This window comes from Semicossyphus pulcher, unplaced genomic scaffold (assembly GCF_022749685.1).
Source record: "Semicossyphus pulcher isolate SPU_LCO1_2020_fin unplaced genomic scaffold, fSemPul1.0.p SCAF_15, whole genome shotgun sequence".
Taxonomy (NCBI): domain Eukaryota; kingdom Metazoa; phylum Chordata; class Actinopteri; order Labriformes; family Labridae; genus Semicossyphus; species Semicossyphus pulcher.
The window spans coordinates 10,083,743-10,101,654 of record NW_027211659.1 but is presented as its reverse complement, the minus strand read 5'-3'; the positions used below and the strand labels follow the sequence as shown (position 1 = coordinate 10,101,654).

General features: G+C 41.6%; 3 protein-coding genes across 8 annotated transcripts in view; 2 read left to right on the top strand and 1 right to left on the bottom strand.

Moving 5' to 3' along the window:
* The window catches only part of gsk3ba (glycogen synthase kinase 3 beta, genome duplicate a), a 35,554-nt gene extending 32,085 nt beyond the window's left edge, over positions 1-3,469 (top strand). For all 5 annotated transcript variants that reach the window (XM_069662779.1, XM_069662781.1, XM_069662778.1 and 2 more), the window contains exon 11: positions 436-3,469. In XM_069662779.1, the coding sequence (XP_069518880.1) occupies positions 436-506 (71 nt within the window). In that variant the 3' untranslated portion in view covers positions 507-3,469. The remainder of the gene's footprint in view (positions 1-435) is intronic.
* Positions 3,470-5,713: 2,244 nt separating this feature from the next.
* On the bottom strand, positions 5,714-10,813 carry cfap91 (cilia and flagella associated protein 91). The gene is made up of 17 exons (XM_069663629.1): positions 10,726-10,813; positions 10,540-10,613; positions 9,440-9,597; positions 9,222-9,302; positions 9,008-9,064; positions 8,742-8,920; positions 8,399-8,576; positions 8,010-8,167; positions 7,757-7,915; positions 7,533-7,663; positions 7,345-7,452; positions 7,184-7,255; positions 6,942-7,088; positions 6,644-6,865; positions 6,390-6,538; positions 6,208-6,299; positions 5,714-6,077 (listed from the first exon to the last, which is right to left on the bottom strand). The coding sequence occupies exons 1-17, from the start codon at positions 10,811-10,813 to the stop codon at positions 5,884-5,886; spliced, it is 2,247 nt and encodes a 748-aa protein (XP_069519730.1). The 3' UTR covers positions 5,714-5,883.
* Positions 10,814-12,901: 2,088 nt separating this feature from the next.
* LOC138592738 (cell surface glycoprotein CD200 receptor 1-A) lies at positions 12,902-17,341 on the top strand. 2 transcript variants are annotated; one of them, XM_069663607.1, is made up of 7 exons: positions 12,902-13,258; positions 14,135-14,188; positions 14,453-14,752; positions 16,135-16,404; positions 16,560-16,656; positions 16,758-16,800; positions 16,897-17,341. In XM_069663607.1, exons 1-7 carry the CDS (start codon positions 13,201-13,203, stop codon positions 16,984-16,986), a joined length of 912 nt encoding a protein of 303 aa, XP_069519708.1. In that variant the 5' UTR covers positions 12,902-13,200; the 3' UTR covers positions 16,987-17,341. The 2 variants fall into 2 exon arrangements, with proteins under 2 accessions (XP_069519708.1, XP_069519709.1); XM_069663608.1 differs by lacking the exon at positions 14,135-14,188.
* The last annotated feature ends 571 nt before the right edge of the window (positions 17,342-17,912 follow it).

Genomic DNA, 17,912 nt, shown 5'->3' with positions numbered 1-17,912 from the left:
CCATCCATCCATTATCTATACCGCTTATCGTGTTCAGGGTCACGGGGGGCTGGAGCCTATTGCCAGTCATTCACAGGGCTGATACATAGAGACAGACATCTTTTACGCTCACACCTACACCAATTCAGAGTCACCAATTAACCTGACGAGTATGACATAATGCCTCAGTTACACACATTTACACCTGGGAGCTGCTGTGTACAACCTGTGACTGGTGGTCACTGTAGCTTTAGTTTGGTGTTAGACGTCTTGTTTATAAGCTTGGACTCATAGCAGCAGCTCAGGATGAGTCATTCAATCACTTTTCCAGCCTTTATTTCGCCATTCATCTTTGAGGATGCTCCGAAGGGAGTTTCTGAAAGAACCAGACTTGAACTCATCTCTCTCTTTCTCTCTCTCTCTCTCTTAATCTCTTATCTAACAATCTCCCAATAGATGGCAGCAGCACAGAGCGAGGTCCCAGCACCACCACCGCCTCTGCCTCGGCCTCCAACTCCACCTCTTGAGCCCGCAGACAACACACACACCCGCCCCGGTCTCAGCCCCAAGCCCATGGCCTCTCCATTGCCCCGGCCAGGGGGTGAGCCACGCTCCGCTCAGCGCTGCCCCGCTCTGCCCCGCTCTCCTCCCTGACAGCAGCGGAGTGATGCTGACGCAGTCCGGGTTCAACAGCTAGCCAACAGCCCCCCACAACCACAAACCAAGCACCCCCTCCCCCCGATCTGCCTCTTTTACCCCCGACTGGCCCCCTTCATCCAGCTGTTTGAACTCTACTCCATCTCTCCGTGCCCTTTTCACGGGGAGGCAAAGCGCAGGGCCAGAGGTGTTGTCGACTGTACTATTGATTAAAGTACACTGTACATGTATACACAATGCTAGCCTGCTAATGTTTGTAAGAGGACAATCTGTAGAAAAAGTCCTAAGCTGTTCCCCTCGGCCCTCTCTCCCTTTGTCCTCCTCCATTTTTCTGCGGCCTCATCCTTTGACCTCTGACCCCCGCGTCCCCTGGCCAGCCCCCCCCTTTCCCCTCCCTCCACCCTTTGGTTCCTCCTGTAGTGCATGGCCTGAGTATGGTTAGGATCACCCGGGGGTCTCCCCCGCCCTCTCACCTCCACTTCCGCAGACAAGGCATGAGGCTCACGCACGGGTATACACACATACACACTCATAAACACACACGCACACACACACGGATGCATGATGACCCTGATGTATGTGGAAAGAAGAAGCAGTCCCACCCTCTGGGGGGGTAACGTTTGGACAGGTTGTTTATTTTTCTTTGCCTGGGGTTGTTTTTAAATGGTTAGCAGCTGTTTTACTCGACCTTGTTTTAAAGTTTAGTTTTGTACTCCCGGGCAGATGTTTCTGTTGGATTGCCCTGTGCGATGGATGTGACATGTATCTGGTCCTGTGTGCTTGTATAATATATACATACAATACAAAACAAACATGCATACATACACAGTTTATATATTACTTTTCCTTATGTATAAAAAGTATATATAGATATATGTATATTAACTACAATGGTTCAGAAATCATTTATGGTGAGCTCATATCTGGCAGAGCAGCGGCAATATTTGCTGCTGCCTAAAGACAATAGATGTAGAAAAGGTGGTGTTATGTTTCTTTTCGCTGGAGTGTGGTTAGATTCCAGCACTCACTTCCCTGTTCTCCTGTGTTGTCTGTATTAAGGCTGTAGATGGATTTAGGGCATTGCTCTATTCCCTGTCTTTGTACTGACTCTGTCTGTAACAGTGTCTCTGTGACGGTGCAGCGTCTAGACAAACATCCTCCCGCATCTCTCTCTCTCTCTCTCCGTCTCCGTGAAGATTTTTCTTACACTTTTTTCTTTCGTCGACTTCCTCGAGATCCGCCGGCGTTCTTCGTCTCGCCGCTGACTCTCTCTACTCACTTTGTTGTGACCACTGACTGAAGTGTTAGCCCTAGCGTCCTTTTCTCCTCCACCTGCCGCACATAGAGCCACTCGGTACAGTCTGTCGAAGCGTCTTATTTACAGAGAATACTCACTACGTTTAAAAAAAAAAAAAAAAAAAAGAAGAAAAAAGCTGAATTTGTATATACAGTATAAATGCTCCTCACCAAAATTCTGACTTGTATGTTGTTTTTTTTATGTTGTTATGTTTATTTTTTTTCCATGTTGTGTTCAAGGTATGTATATATGCAGACCCATGTACTGTTTATGAGCAAAAACAAAGATGACAAAGGGTAGGGGAAGAAAAACAATTAAAAAAAAGACAAAATCAGGGGAAAACTGATGTTGTTCATGGATATTGTAGATGATGATGATGATGATCAGCTTTATCCAGCCATATGTTCAATCTTACCTGTACAGTACAGTAGATGACAGCTGTATTATTGTAACAAGAACTAGTCATGTATAGTGTAACTATAGTTTGGAGTGCCTTTGCTTTCATACACCTTCGCCTTGTTTCCCTCCCTCACCTTCCCCCGCCCCTCTGCCATTAACACCCACCCTCCTTCCCCCACCCTGAAATTGTGACTCTCCCTTTGGTGCTGTTGAATGTCCTGCTATCCTGCAACACACATGCACACACGCCTCTTTCCCCTTTTCATTGCACACTTAATGTAATATACAGACGTTGTTAATTGTAAGGATCTTCTCCTTAACTGAAGTGTTCATTTGAGATGTTTTATCTTGGACACACGTGTGCACGCACAAACATGTAAACACCACAGTCCTGGCACAGACTCCGGGGCATGAAGTGGGTAGAGGAGGGGGGGTAGGGGGAAGTGTTGTGGATGGCAGCAGGGGGTTTAAAAGGCCTCATATACAGTTTCTGTATTACTCACAGTGTTGGTTCTGTTACCAAAGCCAAACTCAGATGTAGTCGTGATGAGCCATCCTCAGAGGCAGCTCCGTGTCTCTTCTTCTCTCTCTGGATATTTTGTTGTCTCTCTGTCCTCTTGCTCGTCCTCCTCCCTGTCTGAATAATCAGGGGGACTTCAGTAGCACCTAAAGGGGGTCGAGTCATGTAGCCTCTCTCCCGTCTCCTGCTTGCTGTAATTTTGCATTCATGAACGTGTTGCTACCACCAGACAGTTTGACCACCTCACCCTACCCCTGACTCCAGTTCAATAAAAACACCACAAAGTTACCAAAAAAGAAGGCAAACAAGTATTTATGCTAGTATAATACCTTATACTAGCATATATATGCTAACTGGGTTTACCTGGGGTTAAATAAAAGAAAAATCATAGAAAATACTACAAAAACATCCTGTATAACAGTACTACTACTTGAATGCCTCTGTTTGTGACTGAATTTTTTTTCATTTTGTTTTTTTTGTTTGTTTTTTGTTTAGTTCTGTGAAGGTATGCTAAATGTGCACCTCTGTAAATATTCCCTCTGCGTGCTCTGAGGAATAGTTCCCTGGTACTGTAATTTGCATTAAATAAAGAGTAGGATAGCCTGGAAATGATCAAACTCTTTGTCCGTTCAGTCTTTTTTAGTGAGTGTGCTGGTGTCTCTTTGCATAGGTGAAAACTAAGCAAAATGTTTCTAGCTTAAACAGTCGTATTTTGATCTTAAAGATACAATCACGAACTTTATCATGTAAATAAATGTCTGTTAAGTCACTATCTATCACCGAATGAGGTAACACAATGGTGATTGAGCCTATGGCCCACTGATGAAAGCCTTTGCATTTGCAGTTTATCATATTATTACGGACTGCGAGGAAATGTAATCTATAATGGCTGAACAAACAAACAAAAGATCGATGACTACAGATACAACTTCAAAAATAAGTGAAAATCCAAAGAAAAAGAAACACATTCAACGCTCAGATGAAGGCAAACAGTCTACAAACTAAAGTGAGGAAAATTAAGAGCCATGACAGAGGGAGCCAGCCGTAGACGTCTGGTTAAATTAAGTAGTTTGTTCTCAATACTAGTGCAGTCGCGCTCAACAGCACGGAATTGAAAAATTTGAGATTGTAACTATGAACTAAATATGGTTTAATCTTAAGAATACATTTATAACGTGTGGTGCATGCTATGCTAGCAGCTCTGTGTGTCTATACTTTGAGTTAAATCCTAATAACAGCGTGCTAACATGCAGCTGAAAATGTTTTAATGATGGCACATGATGAAAAGTTGGGTAGCCTACTGCAAAGTTACTACAATATCCTAACAGTGACATGAAAATCTATACAAAATGTAATGGCAATCATCCGAGAAGTTTACTAGATATTTTTAAAATCAGGACTTAGCATCTGAACAAATTTTCATCAGGACAATAGCAGTGGATTTACCGACCTAAATTTCCCTCGGCCGACCTACAGTAACTTTTAGCGCCTACTTTTTAACTGACAGGTCAAGTGTTAGGATCATTCTGTCTTAAGTTTCCTACATACCAGCACAGATCTTTGCTACCGCACCAACAGATCAGTCTTTTAATCACAGTGTTATCTTCTGTTGCAGTGTGACCACAGTGAGGCAGTGTTCGTCTTGTTATGCTGTTAATGACGTTTGAGGCACTTTCACACGCTTCAGTCTGAGGAGCAGATTGAGATTGTCTTTGCAGTTACGGCCCTTTCACAGAGAAATTAATACTAAACTTGTTATTTCATTTACTGTTTTTCTGGTCCTGTTCTCGTACAGTCAATCCAGGATTTTAGCGTCGTCAGTAACATGTTGCTGCACACCTGGACGATCTGATGGATCAAAAAAGAACAGAAATCCAAACCTGAACCCGAGAGCTTTTGAATATACATTTCTATGTTTCGCTGGTTTTCTAGGTTTAAATATTAATACAATTATTAAATATTGATTAGCAAGACCTCGGATGAACTGCTGAGGATCTGCTGCTACCTGAAGGGAACGGAGACACAGCCTGCACGAGAGCGTACTCTTCTTCCTGCTGACCCAGATTTTGCAGCGTGGTGAAATTTGAACAGGAGCAGTTGGAAACCCATTACATGTGTGGAGACACACTTAGGGTTAAGTATTAACCGCATGTGTGTTTGTCACAGCAATGCAAAGGCCAGCAAAAAAACAACTAGGAAATCTGGAAATGCATCAGATGATGACATCAGACTGCTGTGTTCTTTTGTTTCAGACATTTAAATTAAGCTGACCACGGGTCATAGGTAGCAACAGTGCAAGGGATTGTGTAATCATTGAACTGTTAATCAATAATTATTAAACTGTTAAAGTAGGTACAAGTATGGCCAAAAGTAATCTTATCGCTTGTAAAAACCAATTTGTTTTGAGCAACGCACCTTAACTTACACTTTCTGTCAACCTACCGAGGACCTACTTTTCTTTTACCTGGTCTAAGGTTGAGTTTGAATCAAACAGTGATCGAGATCATTCAAATCACTGACTTGTTGATTCAAAGGTCCCAATGTCTCAGCACGTAGCGGTTAATCCCAGTGGATTTTGTTTCCCTGAATAGTCATCCTGCTGTACGCATTGTTTGATGTTGGATCGTTGCTACAAGCGTTTCTGGCTGCAGTCTGTTTGACTGGCCGAGGGTGGGGGTGACAGGAAGACACCTGGGAGTATTGTCCAAACGCTATTAAAAACAAACCCCCCAAAAATAAATATGAGGCTGTGGTTTGTGGGAAATTAGGTTTTAATGTTAAAAACCAACAGCAAAACATACACTTTAAGATCCAGTTTAAATGTTAACCTTAAAATCGACATGCAACAAACCCCCTTCAGATTAAAATACAGCCTGCCAGAGAGGGTGGGAATATTCTAGACAAAAGTAGTAATAATCAAAAGCCTGAAATCAACCCATAACCCCATTAAAATGAGTGTTATTCTTAAATAATATGAGAGTATTTGTAGACATAAGACTGTATCTTTTCTATATTCGTAGTTCCTCTTTACTTAGTTTGATTGTGGTGCTTCACTTCTGTCCCCTGCTCGGCAGATCATCTCCTCAAAGACTTGGCTTGAGGCTCTTTCAGAGGGACAGGTCAGCTGTGTGGCCCCCCGAACACTAGGAAGGAATCCAGAATGTTCTGCAGTCCCCTGAACGATCCTCCGAGCTGCCTGCATGTGTCTGTGCTGCCTCTGGTGCACTAGGAGAGGGAAAGCAAGTTAGATCAGTGAGCAAAGCATCTTCCTTTACTTTGTATATGCAGATATTTAGTCTTTATTTAGAGGCATTTCATGTGTTCATTGTAGAAGATAAAGGAAAGTCTCCCAAACCTTTGCGTCTGACAGTGATCTTCTCCACCTCTGGGATGAGGAAGCTGTACACCAACTCTGACACGATCTCCTCCGACTGAAGGTTGTTCAGGCTACTCACACACACCAAAGATTTGTTTATTATCCTTGTGCTTGAGTTTAATTTTAAGAAGCATTAGCGGGCATGCTGAGGTATCTATTACCTTTCCTCCATGGCATAAGCGATGTCGTTGACCTCCTTTGCTGTCCTGCGGATCTCCTCTCTGGCCTGCTGGTCAGCTGTCTGCTCCAAGGTCTCTAAGATGATGTCCTCCAAATACAAGTCCAAAGTTTCCTGGTGTACCTGCACTACCTGAGACACACACACGCTCAGCTTTAAATTATGCACCATATACATATTGTCCTTATTACTATCTCCTTTGCACACTCATTGCTAAAAATGTGTAAATGTACGCACTTGTCTGAAGATCTCATCCTCTTCTCTGCGTCTGCGCTCCTCCACCTGCCTCCTCCCACTCTCCTCGGCCTCTCGCAGGCGTCGGTCTCTCTCAGCCAGCAGTGTGAAGGCATGGATCCTACGCTCCTCCTGGAGGTGAATCAAATCCTTGGACAAGGTGTCAAAGAGGTGTTCGAGCTCTGCACCTACAGCTCCGGCATGAGACGCCACCTCTTGAGACGCCTAGGGAAAGAGAGAGAGACCGATCATTTTTGGGAACTTGTCAAATTAGGTACGAGAGTGTGGCTGTGTGTTTTACCTTGTGTCTAAGTTTGTCTCTCTGTTTTTTCTGGGTCAGTGTCAGCTCTTTGTCGGCTTTCTGTAACTCCTGCTCCTCTGTCTGCAGGGCGTGGACAGTCCTCAGTTCCTGGATGAGTTCAAGGTGGTTCTCTTTGCCCTTAAACATCTTCACAACAATGCACAGGGACAGAAAGAAAGGTTAATTCACCACTGTAGATGCAGGCAGACATAAAAGGAAAACACACACGTGCATGCTCAGACCTCATATTGGACACTTCTTCCTCTCAGTAGTTTCTGCAAGTGGATGACTGCAAGCTCGATCTCCTCATCTCCCTGATCAGGATAAATAAATAAATTTTAAAGAAGCATGTCAAATAAATGACAAAGGTTCAGTGCCATTTCATTTACAGACATTAGCTGACCTCAGGTGGCTCCTCCACTCTGGGAGTGGCAGGACGAGGCACAGGCTTCTCCTTCTTGACAAGAAAGCGCAAGGACTTCTTCGCTTGCCTGTTCTCCTCCCTCAGTGCCTGTGGACACACAATGTGGGAATCCATGTGTATCTAGAACTTAAGTTGCATTCTTTATGAACACATTTCTTTCGCTTTACCTTGTATTTCTTCATCAGTTCGACTGCTCTGCTCTCAGGGGGCTTGATCACCTCCTTGGTGGTTTTGATTTGATTTCCTATTACTTGTGGCTTGAGGACATCGGAGAGTCCTGCCTCTAGCTCTTCCAAGCCTATGATTGCAGAAAAGTTACTTTACTAATAAACGGTGCTATTACAGAATTACATGCTCCATTATATTTGTCTAAAAGCATTTAAATCCTGACCGTCATATGTGTCCAAGTAGTAGCTTTTTAACTCATTGTTTCGGGTGTCCCTGGGTGTCAGAGAGGAGTATTTCTGAGAACCTGAATCATTTTTGACAATGCCATGTAGCTCTTGCCTCCCTTCCATATTTCTCCTCTTGGCTTCGAGCTTTCTCAGTGCTACAGACAAAACAGCAATAAAATAGAAGAGACAGATTAGAAGGTTTATAGTCATCTGAATATTATCTGAGAGCAGAGGCAGCGACTGTCTTACACCTGAGGTGGTCATTGTGAATCTTGTGTAGCTTAGTCTCCTTGTCTTCAATGTGCTTAGAATATATCTGGTCCAGTCTCTTGCTCGTGACTCTTTTCTGGGTCTCATCACGCCGCCTCCAAAGGTCCTTCAGCACAGCAAGACGGGCCTCCTGCAACCTGGCAGACACATCAAAGAAAACAGACTGCGATGGCAGGTTTTGTGTGGCAAGGATAGCAGGAACACTGAGGGGTAGATTCAGGAAGTTTACCCACCTTTTCTACTTGGGGGCAGCAGAAACAAGCTTATACCACAAAAGGGCTCAAGTCGTAATGCACGCTACTACAAATGTATTTGTATCTATATTGTAGTTGTATCAATGTAGTTTCCAGTAAGAGAGCACCACTCACTTCCTGATTTCTCCTTCTCTGAAAGCCCACTCTTTGGCCTCCATCTCTTCCATCATACGTCTCCTTTTGTCCAGCTGACCAAGGTCATCCAACGGAGGGAGGGAGGCCTCCCAAGCTCGTTTGTCACGTGCCCGCTGTATCATTTCCACTTCCGCCAGGCCGGCAGGCAAACCATGACCTGTGGGGAGTCATCAGAGAGTTGAGGTAAGAGTATGCATTGGTAAGCAAAAAGAGGTACAGGTAGACTATTCAGCTGAAAGCGCCAGTGAGGAGAGTGGAGATGTATGGTTTTAAGAAGGTAATGATACATCAAGTTAAACGATTGTAATGATTGTTCATGTACCCCAAGTCAAAGCTGCCAGTTGTAGTAGCTCTGAGGGAGTTGTACCAGGTTGAACCACAAACTCAGGGCTGTAGGGGTCCGTCTGTGCTTCACTCTCCCTGTAGTCGGTCTGGACCCCCACAGTGAAGTGGGTGGGCTGTTGCTCAGCATTCTTCCCACTGGTAGATTCAAAGTTTTCTCTGAGGAGGCAAAAAGGTACCATCTACCAGCAAAGACGCACAGCAGAAATGTGAGGGAAATTAACACGAGGAACCTGTTGAACTTACTTCGGCAAAGCAAAAATCACATCTGAGGGAAGTTGCTGTGCAAAGGGAATCAGAGGGCTAAAGGAAACGGAATGGAACACCAGGTCAGAGACTGTCAGTATTTAATAAAAAATCATGTCATATTGTCAGGCAAAGGTAACTGCTTCACAGTGAAGTTTGTCAGATTGTATTCCAACATTGTCACAGTGTGAGAGTGTGAGCTGGTTAATCAAACCGTTTAAAATATCTCCAGCGATCTGCTCCGGTCACATGGCACTCCTCCCTCTTCAGCCATGACTTAGCATCTGGAATAACCCTGTGAAGGTAATCACAGCCAAAAACTGATTAATATATCAAGGGACACAGTTAATAAGTCATAAGTAACAGAGTGAACCTTTAATTAATAGAAATCTGTAACAGCTGCTGATCATAAAAATGGTCTGTTTGTGTTACCCAGCCAGCTGCTGCAGTGCTTCCTTGTGCTGTTCTGTGTGGCCTCGCCAGCGACGATCAATAGAGGGTGGTACTGGGTCTGCAGAGTCCAGTTGAACAGTATAACGGGGGTGGTGGGATAGGTTACTGAACATAGACCGGTACTTGGGCACTATCCTCTGATAAAGGTAGAAAGAAACAATTCAAACAAATGTATTTCACATGTTTTCTTTTTTTAGTTGTTCCTCTGTACAAAGGTCAACAAAACATGACCAAAATAATACTGGTCATGGTCATGCGTCATGATTTTGTCATCTTTGAAAACAGGTTTACACTTCTGGATATATAATGGTACTGTTCTGCATGGATTTACTTTATAGCTGAAACAACTGAAGACAACACCTTCTCATTTTTAACAAATACATAGGCATTCTCAGAAGTGATAAGCAACAAAGACTATCCCCCACCTGACTATCCTCAGGTGGGCTCATTCTGGTCGTTCCAAAGTCGAGGCTTTTATTTATTTACTTGTTTATCTATATTTAATTATTCTTACTGTTCCAAACCTTGTATCTGTTTTATTTCCTCTGATGTTATGTTGTCTTCAAATAATCTTAATAATAATCTTTTATTCCTTTTATTTATCTTTTTGTATTGCTTTATTGTTTTAAGTGCCTTTCCTAGGTCTACCTGTCTTATCGCTTTTATTGTTTTTATTTGCATTTATTGTTGTTGACCTTATCCGTTGTCATGGTGTTCTTGCCTTTTGTTGAATTTTTCTACTTCTCTATTTGACCTGGCTGCTGACCAATTATTCTGTTATCTTCCTGAGTTCCTGTTTTTACTTTGTCTGCCAAAGCACTTTGTAAACATCTGGTATTAGCAACACAGTATATCCATTATGTCTTGTGTGTATGAGTAATAAGGGCCACAATGGCCATTGTCTTTAACTTTGTACTTACACCAAGTCAGTTAGGCTATGGTAAAATAACTCGTTTTTGCTTAAAAACTTGCTAGGGCTTAAGGTGATTATTTGTTATGTAATGATATAACCTACAGTATCTTTAATGTTAGCAACACATACAATATACAGCTGTAGGACAAATACGGACACAACTTACTATGTCCTTAGAGGCGAAGGCCTTGAGGCTGGACCTGGCATGGTCAGCCTCCGATGACACTGTGTAAACTGGATCTGTGGCAAAGTAGTTCAGTTAAAATAACCTAAATTAACTAACAATAACAGTTAGCTAGCAAGTATTGAATTGTTAGCTCACGTAAGCTGCCGTTTGATAAAGTTTACTTACCATACAGGTGGTCATAAACTCGTTGCCGCATCACAACTTTATTAGCATCATTTTTCTTAGGAACTGTGCGAGTGACAGATACGCTCATTTTCCCACTTCAGCTTTAAACCGTGATTTCCCTCGACAAAACACCCTAGCAGGCAGAGCTATAAAAGACCCCTGCCTGTGTTACAAAGTAACCATGGAGACGGTAAACTGACGAACAAGTGGGCGGGGTTATTCCGTCACTTCATTCCCTGAGGGAATTTCCCTCCATAGAAAGTTGGCGACTGGCGTTTGGAGCATGGAACTCTACAAATAAGGGGCAAGTACATAATTAAACAAATGTTTCGTTGACGAAAAAGTCAAAGGTACAAGCCATTTATTGCACAAACAAAGGGGAGAAGACAATACAACTTTATTCTTTCACCCAAACCGTGCCAATCACTGTGCCAACAATGTGGTCGCACGCGCCGCTAACGGCAAATAAAATAGTGGAAACCATAGACTGCGGTAGAAACATGGCAACACGTTCATTAATCGTTTCAAATGAGTGAATTTACGGTTTTTGGGTAAATTTCAACATCTATTCCGAGGTAATGTGCTTTCAAAACTAATACTCTAACTTGTGCTCTAACTAATGCTCTAAACGTAAACTTACTTTTCTAAGTTTCCATTAGGGTATTGGGTTGAATTGTATCATAACATGTATTTGAACTTTGTTTTCACAAATGTTCAGATGTCCCTTATGCCCGAGGAGTGCTTGAAGTCATTGCTCAATTTGGTACATAACGCAGATGACAATTTTTTGCCTCACAAATTCATTGTGGCATTGTCATTGTTTCACTCCCGATATCTCATTTTTTCTAAACACTTTAGAGCAAATAGTTTGGGTCATAAAAATGGCAAATTTTGACATCAACAGGAAGTTGGTGTTATCTAAGGGAAACAGTGCACACATAGCCCACACATTTGCACAAACTGTGGCACAGAGACTATTTTTCTCCTTCTTAAAGTCAACTTTTACATTGTATTTTTCCTCTTTACCTTTTTGGATTTGAGGAACACAGCTGAGCAACATTACTTCACATCTGGGAGATTTTGCAACTCTGGAAAAGCTTGTTTTTAGTGATAAGTGTGTCAGCTCGCCAGCTCACAGTCAGCTGAACTTCGTCTGCCTATATGTCAAATAAACACTGTCTAATATTAGATACAAGAAAAAAGAGAACTGCCCTTTGACTGCATAAATACTGTATTTCTGCAAAAATTACTTCCTCACAATAGTGGTACTGGTTTTAAAATCCTAAGGACATGCTGAATTTATGAGGATGTGCTTTTATGAGTCAGGCAAGGTCTGGGAAGATTTGTATGAGCATTCAACTTGAAGATTTTTCAGTTTAACAGTTTTTCTGTTGCATGCACAGTCAGACTGAGAGTACACAACAAAAGGAAAAGTTTTTGTCAGGCAGTTGAACAATCGCTATATAGGCCAGTTGATATCAAGATGTCTCATTGCGAGTGTTAACTATTTCAGAAACCTCAAACTCCACATCGAGCCTGTTCAATGTGACCACAAAGATGCGATAACCATGAAATGAGTTGTCAGCTGCAGGGCTTTGCAAGCAGGGCCGGAGACGGTAATAATGTCTGCACCCACATTAACACTTCAGTTATGGCACATCTCAAGAACTCAGCATTGTGTAAGCGCTACACCCAAACATCTTTTTTTTTTAAATTACACTGACTCAGCATTACTCAACATTTCCACTGCAATCTATGATCATACGCTTAGTGACTGTTTTAGCAGGATTTTGGTTCAACTGTAGGGTTAGATTGGAGTTTGGTATGGTTATAAATATTTGAGTTTGGTGTATTTTATTGTGTCATAGTAAGACAGGGTTCTGTTACAAACTACAGCCTCCAAAATGTCAAAACAGAACCAACAAATCAGTCTTAGGTTCACCAAAAGAATGTAATTTTTGATCCTTAGCGAGGCTTTCTGACATACAAGGCCAAGTTGGAGTTTATAAATAATGTGACATCCTGTGAATGTGTCTACTTGTTTTGATGTTGTCTAGTTTTTAGCGCTGCCTTTGTTAGAGGGAAATCATGTGACTAACAAAAGGAAACTGGCGTCTTGACTTATCAGACGTCATCCTGTGGAAGAAGGAGGCAGATGTTCAAGTGGAAAGCGGTTTGGATAGGGGAGAGAGAAGAAGGGGAGGGATTTGTTCATCTCGTCTTCTTTACATTACTGTATCATGATAGGTGTGATGGGTTGTCAGTTTTGTCTGGATGTGGAAGAGGACCTGCTGTGCGTAAATCCTGAGATCTACTAGTGTAAGTGACATGATAGCTAAAGCAAAACCAGTTTGATGTCAGTGTGTGACAGTGGTCAGGACTGAAGATCCAGTTCATGTTGTTCTTACTGATGTGAGAGGACGGCGGTGATCAGTTTACAAAGAAACCTGAAGGCAACAGGAGACAAGGGCCACGATGTGGATCTATGCTGCAGTTTTCCTCTTGTTGTCCGGAGCATGGAGCGACGATCAAGGTTTGAACTTTAACACATTTTAGTTACAGGTGATTTTAGTACTTTTTTAATGCCTTGGTGGGATTCAACTTTTAGATACAAGCAGTTTTCGAAGGAGAAAAACCTCGTCTTCATATATTGAAACTTGAGTCATACTTATATTGTACAAATCCGACATGTGTGGTGCTTTATACAAGGTTAGCTGTATGATTCACATATCAAAAGGAGCCAGTTAATTCCTGTGTGTTCTGTGACATGTTGGTAATAACTGTTCGAGTAGTAAACTCTGATATTTCTGTTGAATTCACTTTGACTCACATTGCACACAGTGGAAAGAAACGTTCGTGGAGGTGGGGTAAGCAGAAGCTGACACCGAGGGAAAATGTTCCATAACAGTTATATGAAAAGGCTGCCCCATAGTTTCTAAATGAATACGTCGACACTTTCAACTGCAGTGGAAATCGTGTTTTTTGATCTGAGCAAGCAGCTTTTCTCCACTGTGGGGTTTCTGAACGCTGAAGGTGACATGCTGTGGTTTCGCTAGCCCACTTTAAGCACAGGGCTCTGTTTACACCTGTCTGAAGTAAACAAATCGGAGACCCCCGTAACAGTCAGCGTAGTGAATTTTAGTGCGTGAATGCTGATTTTTTTTTTTCCCGAAAACTTTCAGAAAAAAGTGCAGCTCCTGCCAGAACTGTCTGTGAAATGTCTGTGTACTAGCCCTGCTGCATTTGGTCATGTCAGACCAGTTGTAATGGCACGGTTTCACAACTTAACTTACTCACTGACTAACTAACTAATGCAAATAACAGATACACCACAATGATTTTTGCTTTGCTGTTTGAAAAACCCTGATTTTACTAACTTTTTCCTAACATCCACCTCCATCTTTCTCAGGGACTAATCAAAGCACTGTGAACTCCATCACCTCTCCTCCTCCTAAAGTTTATGGTAAACGGATTTCCCCTGTCAAAATAATCAATATATATCAGATGTTGGCTTACATAGAAAAGTAAGGCTCGTTTGAAGCTGTAACTCTTTAGAAGTTTTTGATGGTTTATTTGGAATTTTAAACTGAGGGCAATTTTTAATTCGGAAGAAGGGTTTCCTCATGGGAAAAATATTGGACTTACCTTTTTTGTGTGAAGTCTGAAGTTCTATATATTTTACATGCTATTTAATTTATCTTCATTAATTTTATGTTCTTCTTTTCAGAAAGCAGAATTTTATATTTCAACAATGGAAATGATGTTAACCTGACATGCGGCAATAAGACATGGAAAGAGACCATTTATGTTATCTGGAATATAACATTTAAAGACTGTAGGATATCATTAGACGACAAAGGCCAAAGTAGGGACAGCTGCGAGGATGGGAAGTCACTTCAAAACACATCCAACTTTCAGCCATACCTGCACATCCCAAATTTCTCACACGCTGACGAGGGGATCTACAAGTGCGAGTCGCCTTACACAGGAGGAGCGAAAAATGTTCTCATCAAAGTTATTACAACAGGTAGGATTTTTCTCATTGGAGGAAATGCTTTGTTTTGTGTTCATATAACTCTTAAAGTGTGAAGCGTCTTTTTTTTTTTTGTAGAATTAGTCATTCTTTTACCTTAGAACACAAACGGGGAGAGAAAAATGTCCTCAAATGAGTGAGTGATTAGAGAAGAATACAGTCAAACAATTTTAGAAGAAATTACCGTTAAGGGCAACAACCCATCTGCTGTGCCTTTGTAAGTGTTTGTGTGAATGGGATGAATATTATTATCTACACGATGCTTGCCTCCCCCGCAGCAGTCCCCTTTGCACAGGGATACTTGACTCAGTTTCTGTTATAGGTTGACATCACGACATCATATCTTCTTGCTCACTTTAGGCCAAACTTAGCCCCATTTTTTCTAATTTAGCTAAAGCAGCCATTAGGGCCGTTACAGTATATTATGCCTTGATTTTGGCAGCCCCTGTGAAGAAAGTCATATGTCTTACTTCTTTGCTGATAATGTCCGGTTCATACACGTGCTGCGTTTGACATGTGCACTAAATCGTTTTGTCTGGATCCAACCTGGTGAATGTCCCGTCTTTTTGCTGATTAACTGTTTTGCATTTGTAGGTAATATAGAGGCATCAGTAATAAATTGACACTGTTTCATAACCAGTTACAAACTCCTTAGTGGAGGTTTAGGTGAATGTGCTGAAGCTACTTGATGTTTAAGCTAGTTAAAGTATTATTTTATAGTTTGCCCAGCTCCACAACTTTGACAGATTAGGCTCTGTCTGTCATATCTGGGGCTGCTTCTTCTACCTACTTTGTTGAACTTTGACACTTTTAATTTTCTTGTTCTCTTTGTTCATTATTATGCTAATTTGAAGCTTCATACTTCACTCTGTGATACCTGTGGAGTAGCTTAGCTTAATCTACAGTTAAAAAAAGAATCCTCATTTTTCTCACGCTGGTGCGCTGTGCAGGCCCTCATACAGCCTCTGCCTGAAACGACTCTGTCAGCTCTGTCCCTTTAAGAAACCTTTCTTCTTTGTGTGTAGTGTGTAGAAGAAAACTGTGTGAAACCTGGCGTTCACATAATATAACGCATAATGCCTCCTCTTTAATCGATAGGTGAGAAGTTTTACTTGGTCAATCATAGACCTTTGCCTTGGCTCATCTGCTAACTTTGACCTCCCCTGATGGCTGGGCTGGACCTTACTGACAATTTTTTTCTCTGGAAGTAAAATTATACTTCATCTAAGATATACTGATATAGTGTAATGAGTAAACCGTAGGCAAGAAATTAGAATTACTTTGTCTGCATGGTTAAATATCTCTTGTGATTAAGAGGAACCTTACTTTTAATACAGCTCAGTCTCATTTCTACGGTTTTGTCTCCCGTGGCTCAGTTTCCCCCAACTTGTCAATGTGGGTGGAGCCTAACGGCAACGAGACAGTGGCATTTTGCAAAGCTGAAAGAGGAAAACCTGCTGCCAACATCAGCTGGAATCGCGCAGAGAACTCATCGTCTGAGGAGACACGTGAATCAAATGGATTTTTTACAGTAGAAAGTCGTCTGGTGCTCCCTGAGGGAACGGACACAGAAGGCCTGCGCTGTCTTGTCAGGCACCCCTGCTGGGAAGGGGAAAAAACGGTTGGGAGACAAGAGCACAGAAAAGGTCAGAGTTTGGCAGAGTGGATAACACAAGAACAATACATTTACATTTTATAAAGTAATTAAATGCAGTGTTACCAATAACTTTTCAAATAGATGTTATGTGCTGACCTCCAGCAGATTATTGACATGTATTTATTCTTCCCTTTCTCTCTGTAGGTAATGTTCCTTGGCTGTGCTTCCTCATTGTGGTGGTTATCACCCTGCTTTTGGCAGGATTTTTATTTATTGCACTAAAGAAACTAAGACCGTTGTGGTAAGTGTTATAATTTCTTAAAAGATTAATTACAATAACTACTTCCAAATGTTTCCATCAGATCACTGAGCTGGTTTGAGTAATTGTGCACTTTTTGCCAGGCAATGCCAGCAGTCCGACCCGTCCTCATCCAAATCTCCACCAGTAGGTTATCTTTCTTTAAATCGGCAGTTTTTATTCATTGTGATTTTACTGCACATCATTAAGCTTTGTTAATGACACTTCTCTGCACTTTTTTAGATGGAGGATGTGGAGGAAGTGGAGCCCTATGCCAGCTACGTTCAACGTGTGAACTCTATCTATAACTCATCTGCAGATTTGTTCACATAAAACTCTGCACATGCATCACGCACACGCAAACTTGATATGTACGGCTGTTTGTGAGAAACCAAAGCGGGGAAATTGAGAAATGGTGAAATAGCAAAGAGAAGTAAGAGAGAGATGAAACACTTCTATAAGCGAGGGAACCTAACAAACGCTTGACTGATGGAACGGGGGATGCATGTCACATACTGGCTCTCAGGTAGTACACACTCTGTGTGGGTATCAGGGAAACCCTTACTAATAACCCCAATGAATGGCTGTATCTCAAAGAACATCTTCAGCTGAGCACACTGAGACCACAGAAAGACTTTTGATTTCCCAATACATCTAAAAACAACTTTTTTAATGATTCAAGATAATGTGTGTGTTATTTAATAAAGTATGTTGTGTTTTAAAGTTACATTTTGTGACTGCATTTATTGAAAACACACCTGAAGACATTCATCTTCTTGTAACTCGATTAATCTCTACACGATTTCATACAGGAAACAAGATTAGATTTGGATCTTTCCTGCTGACGAGTTGTTCACAATATGTTCTCTTTTTCTTACTGTGGTTAAGATGAAAGGTCAGTATGGTTTTAACATCCTTTGTAGACACGCAGCAGAAACGTAGCTGATATTTGTTTAAACATCCTTATTTTGTCAAATGTGTGATTATAAGCATCACTGGGTTGGCCAAATTAAGTTTATATTCAGTACTCTTATGATGAGTAGAAACCCATTTCTTAGGAAACTGAAGCAGAATAAGAAATGTTAACAGGAAAGAGGACATGCCTTGCCATCTATTGGTTGAGATCAGAACATGTTTTATCATTCTGATCATGAGCTGTATCAAAGTCTATGTTGAGATGTCTAAGTAATGCCACTATTATGCGCATAGATGTACAACTTTTAAGAATATAATAAATTGGCGGTTTACAACAGTTGGTG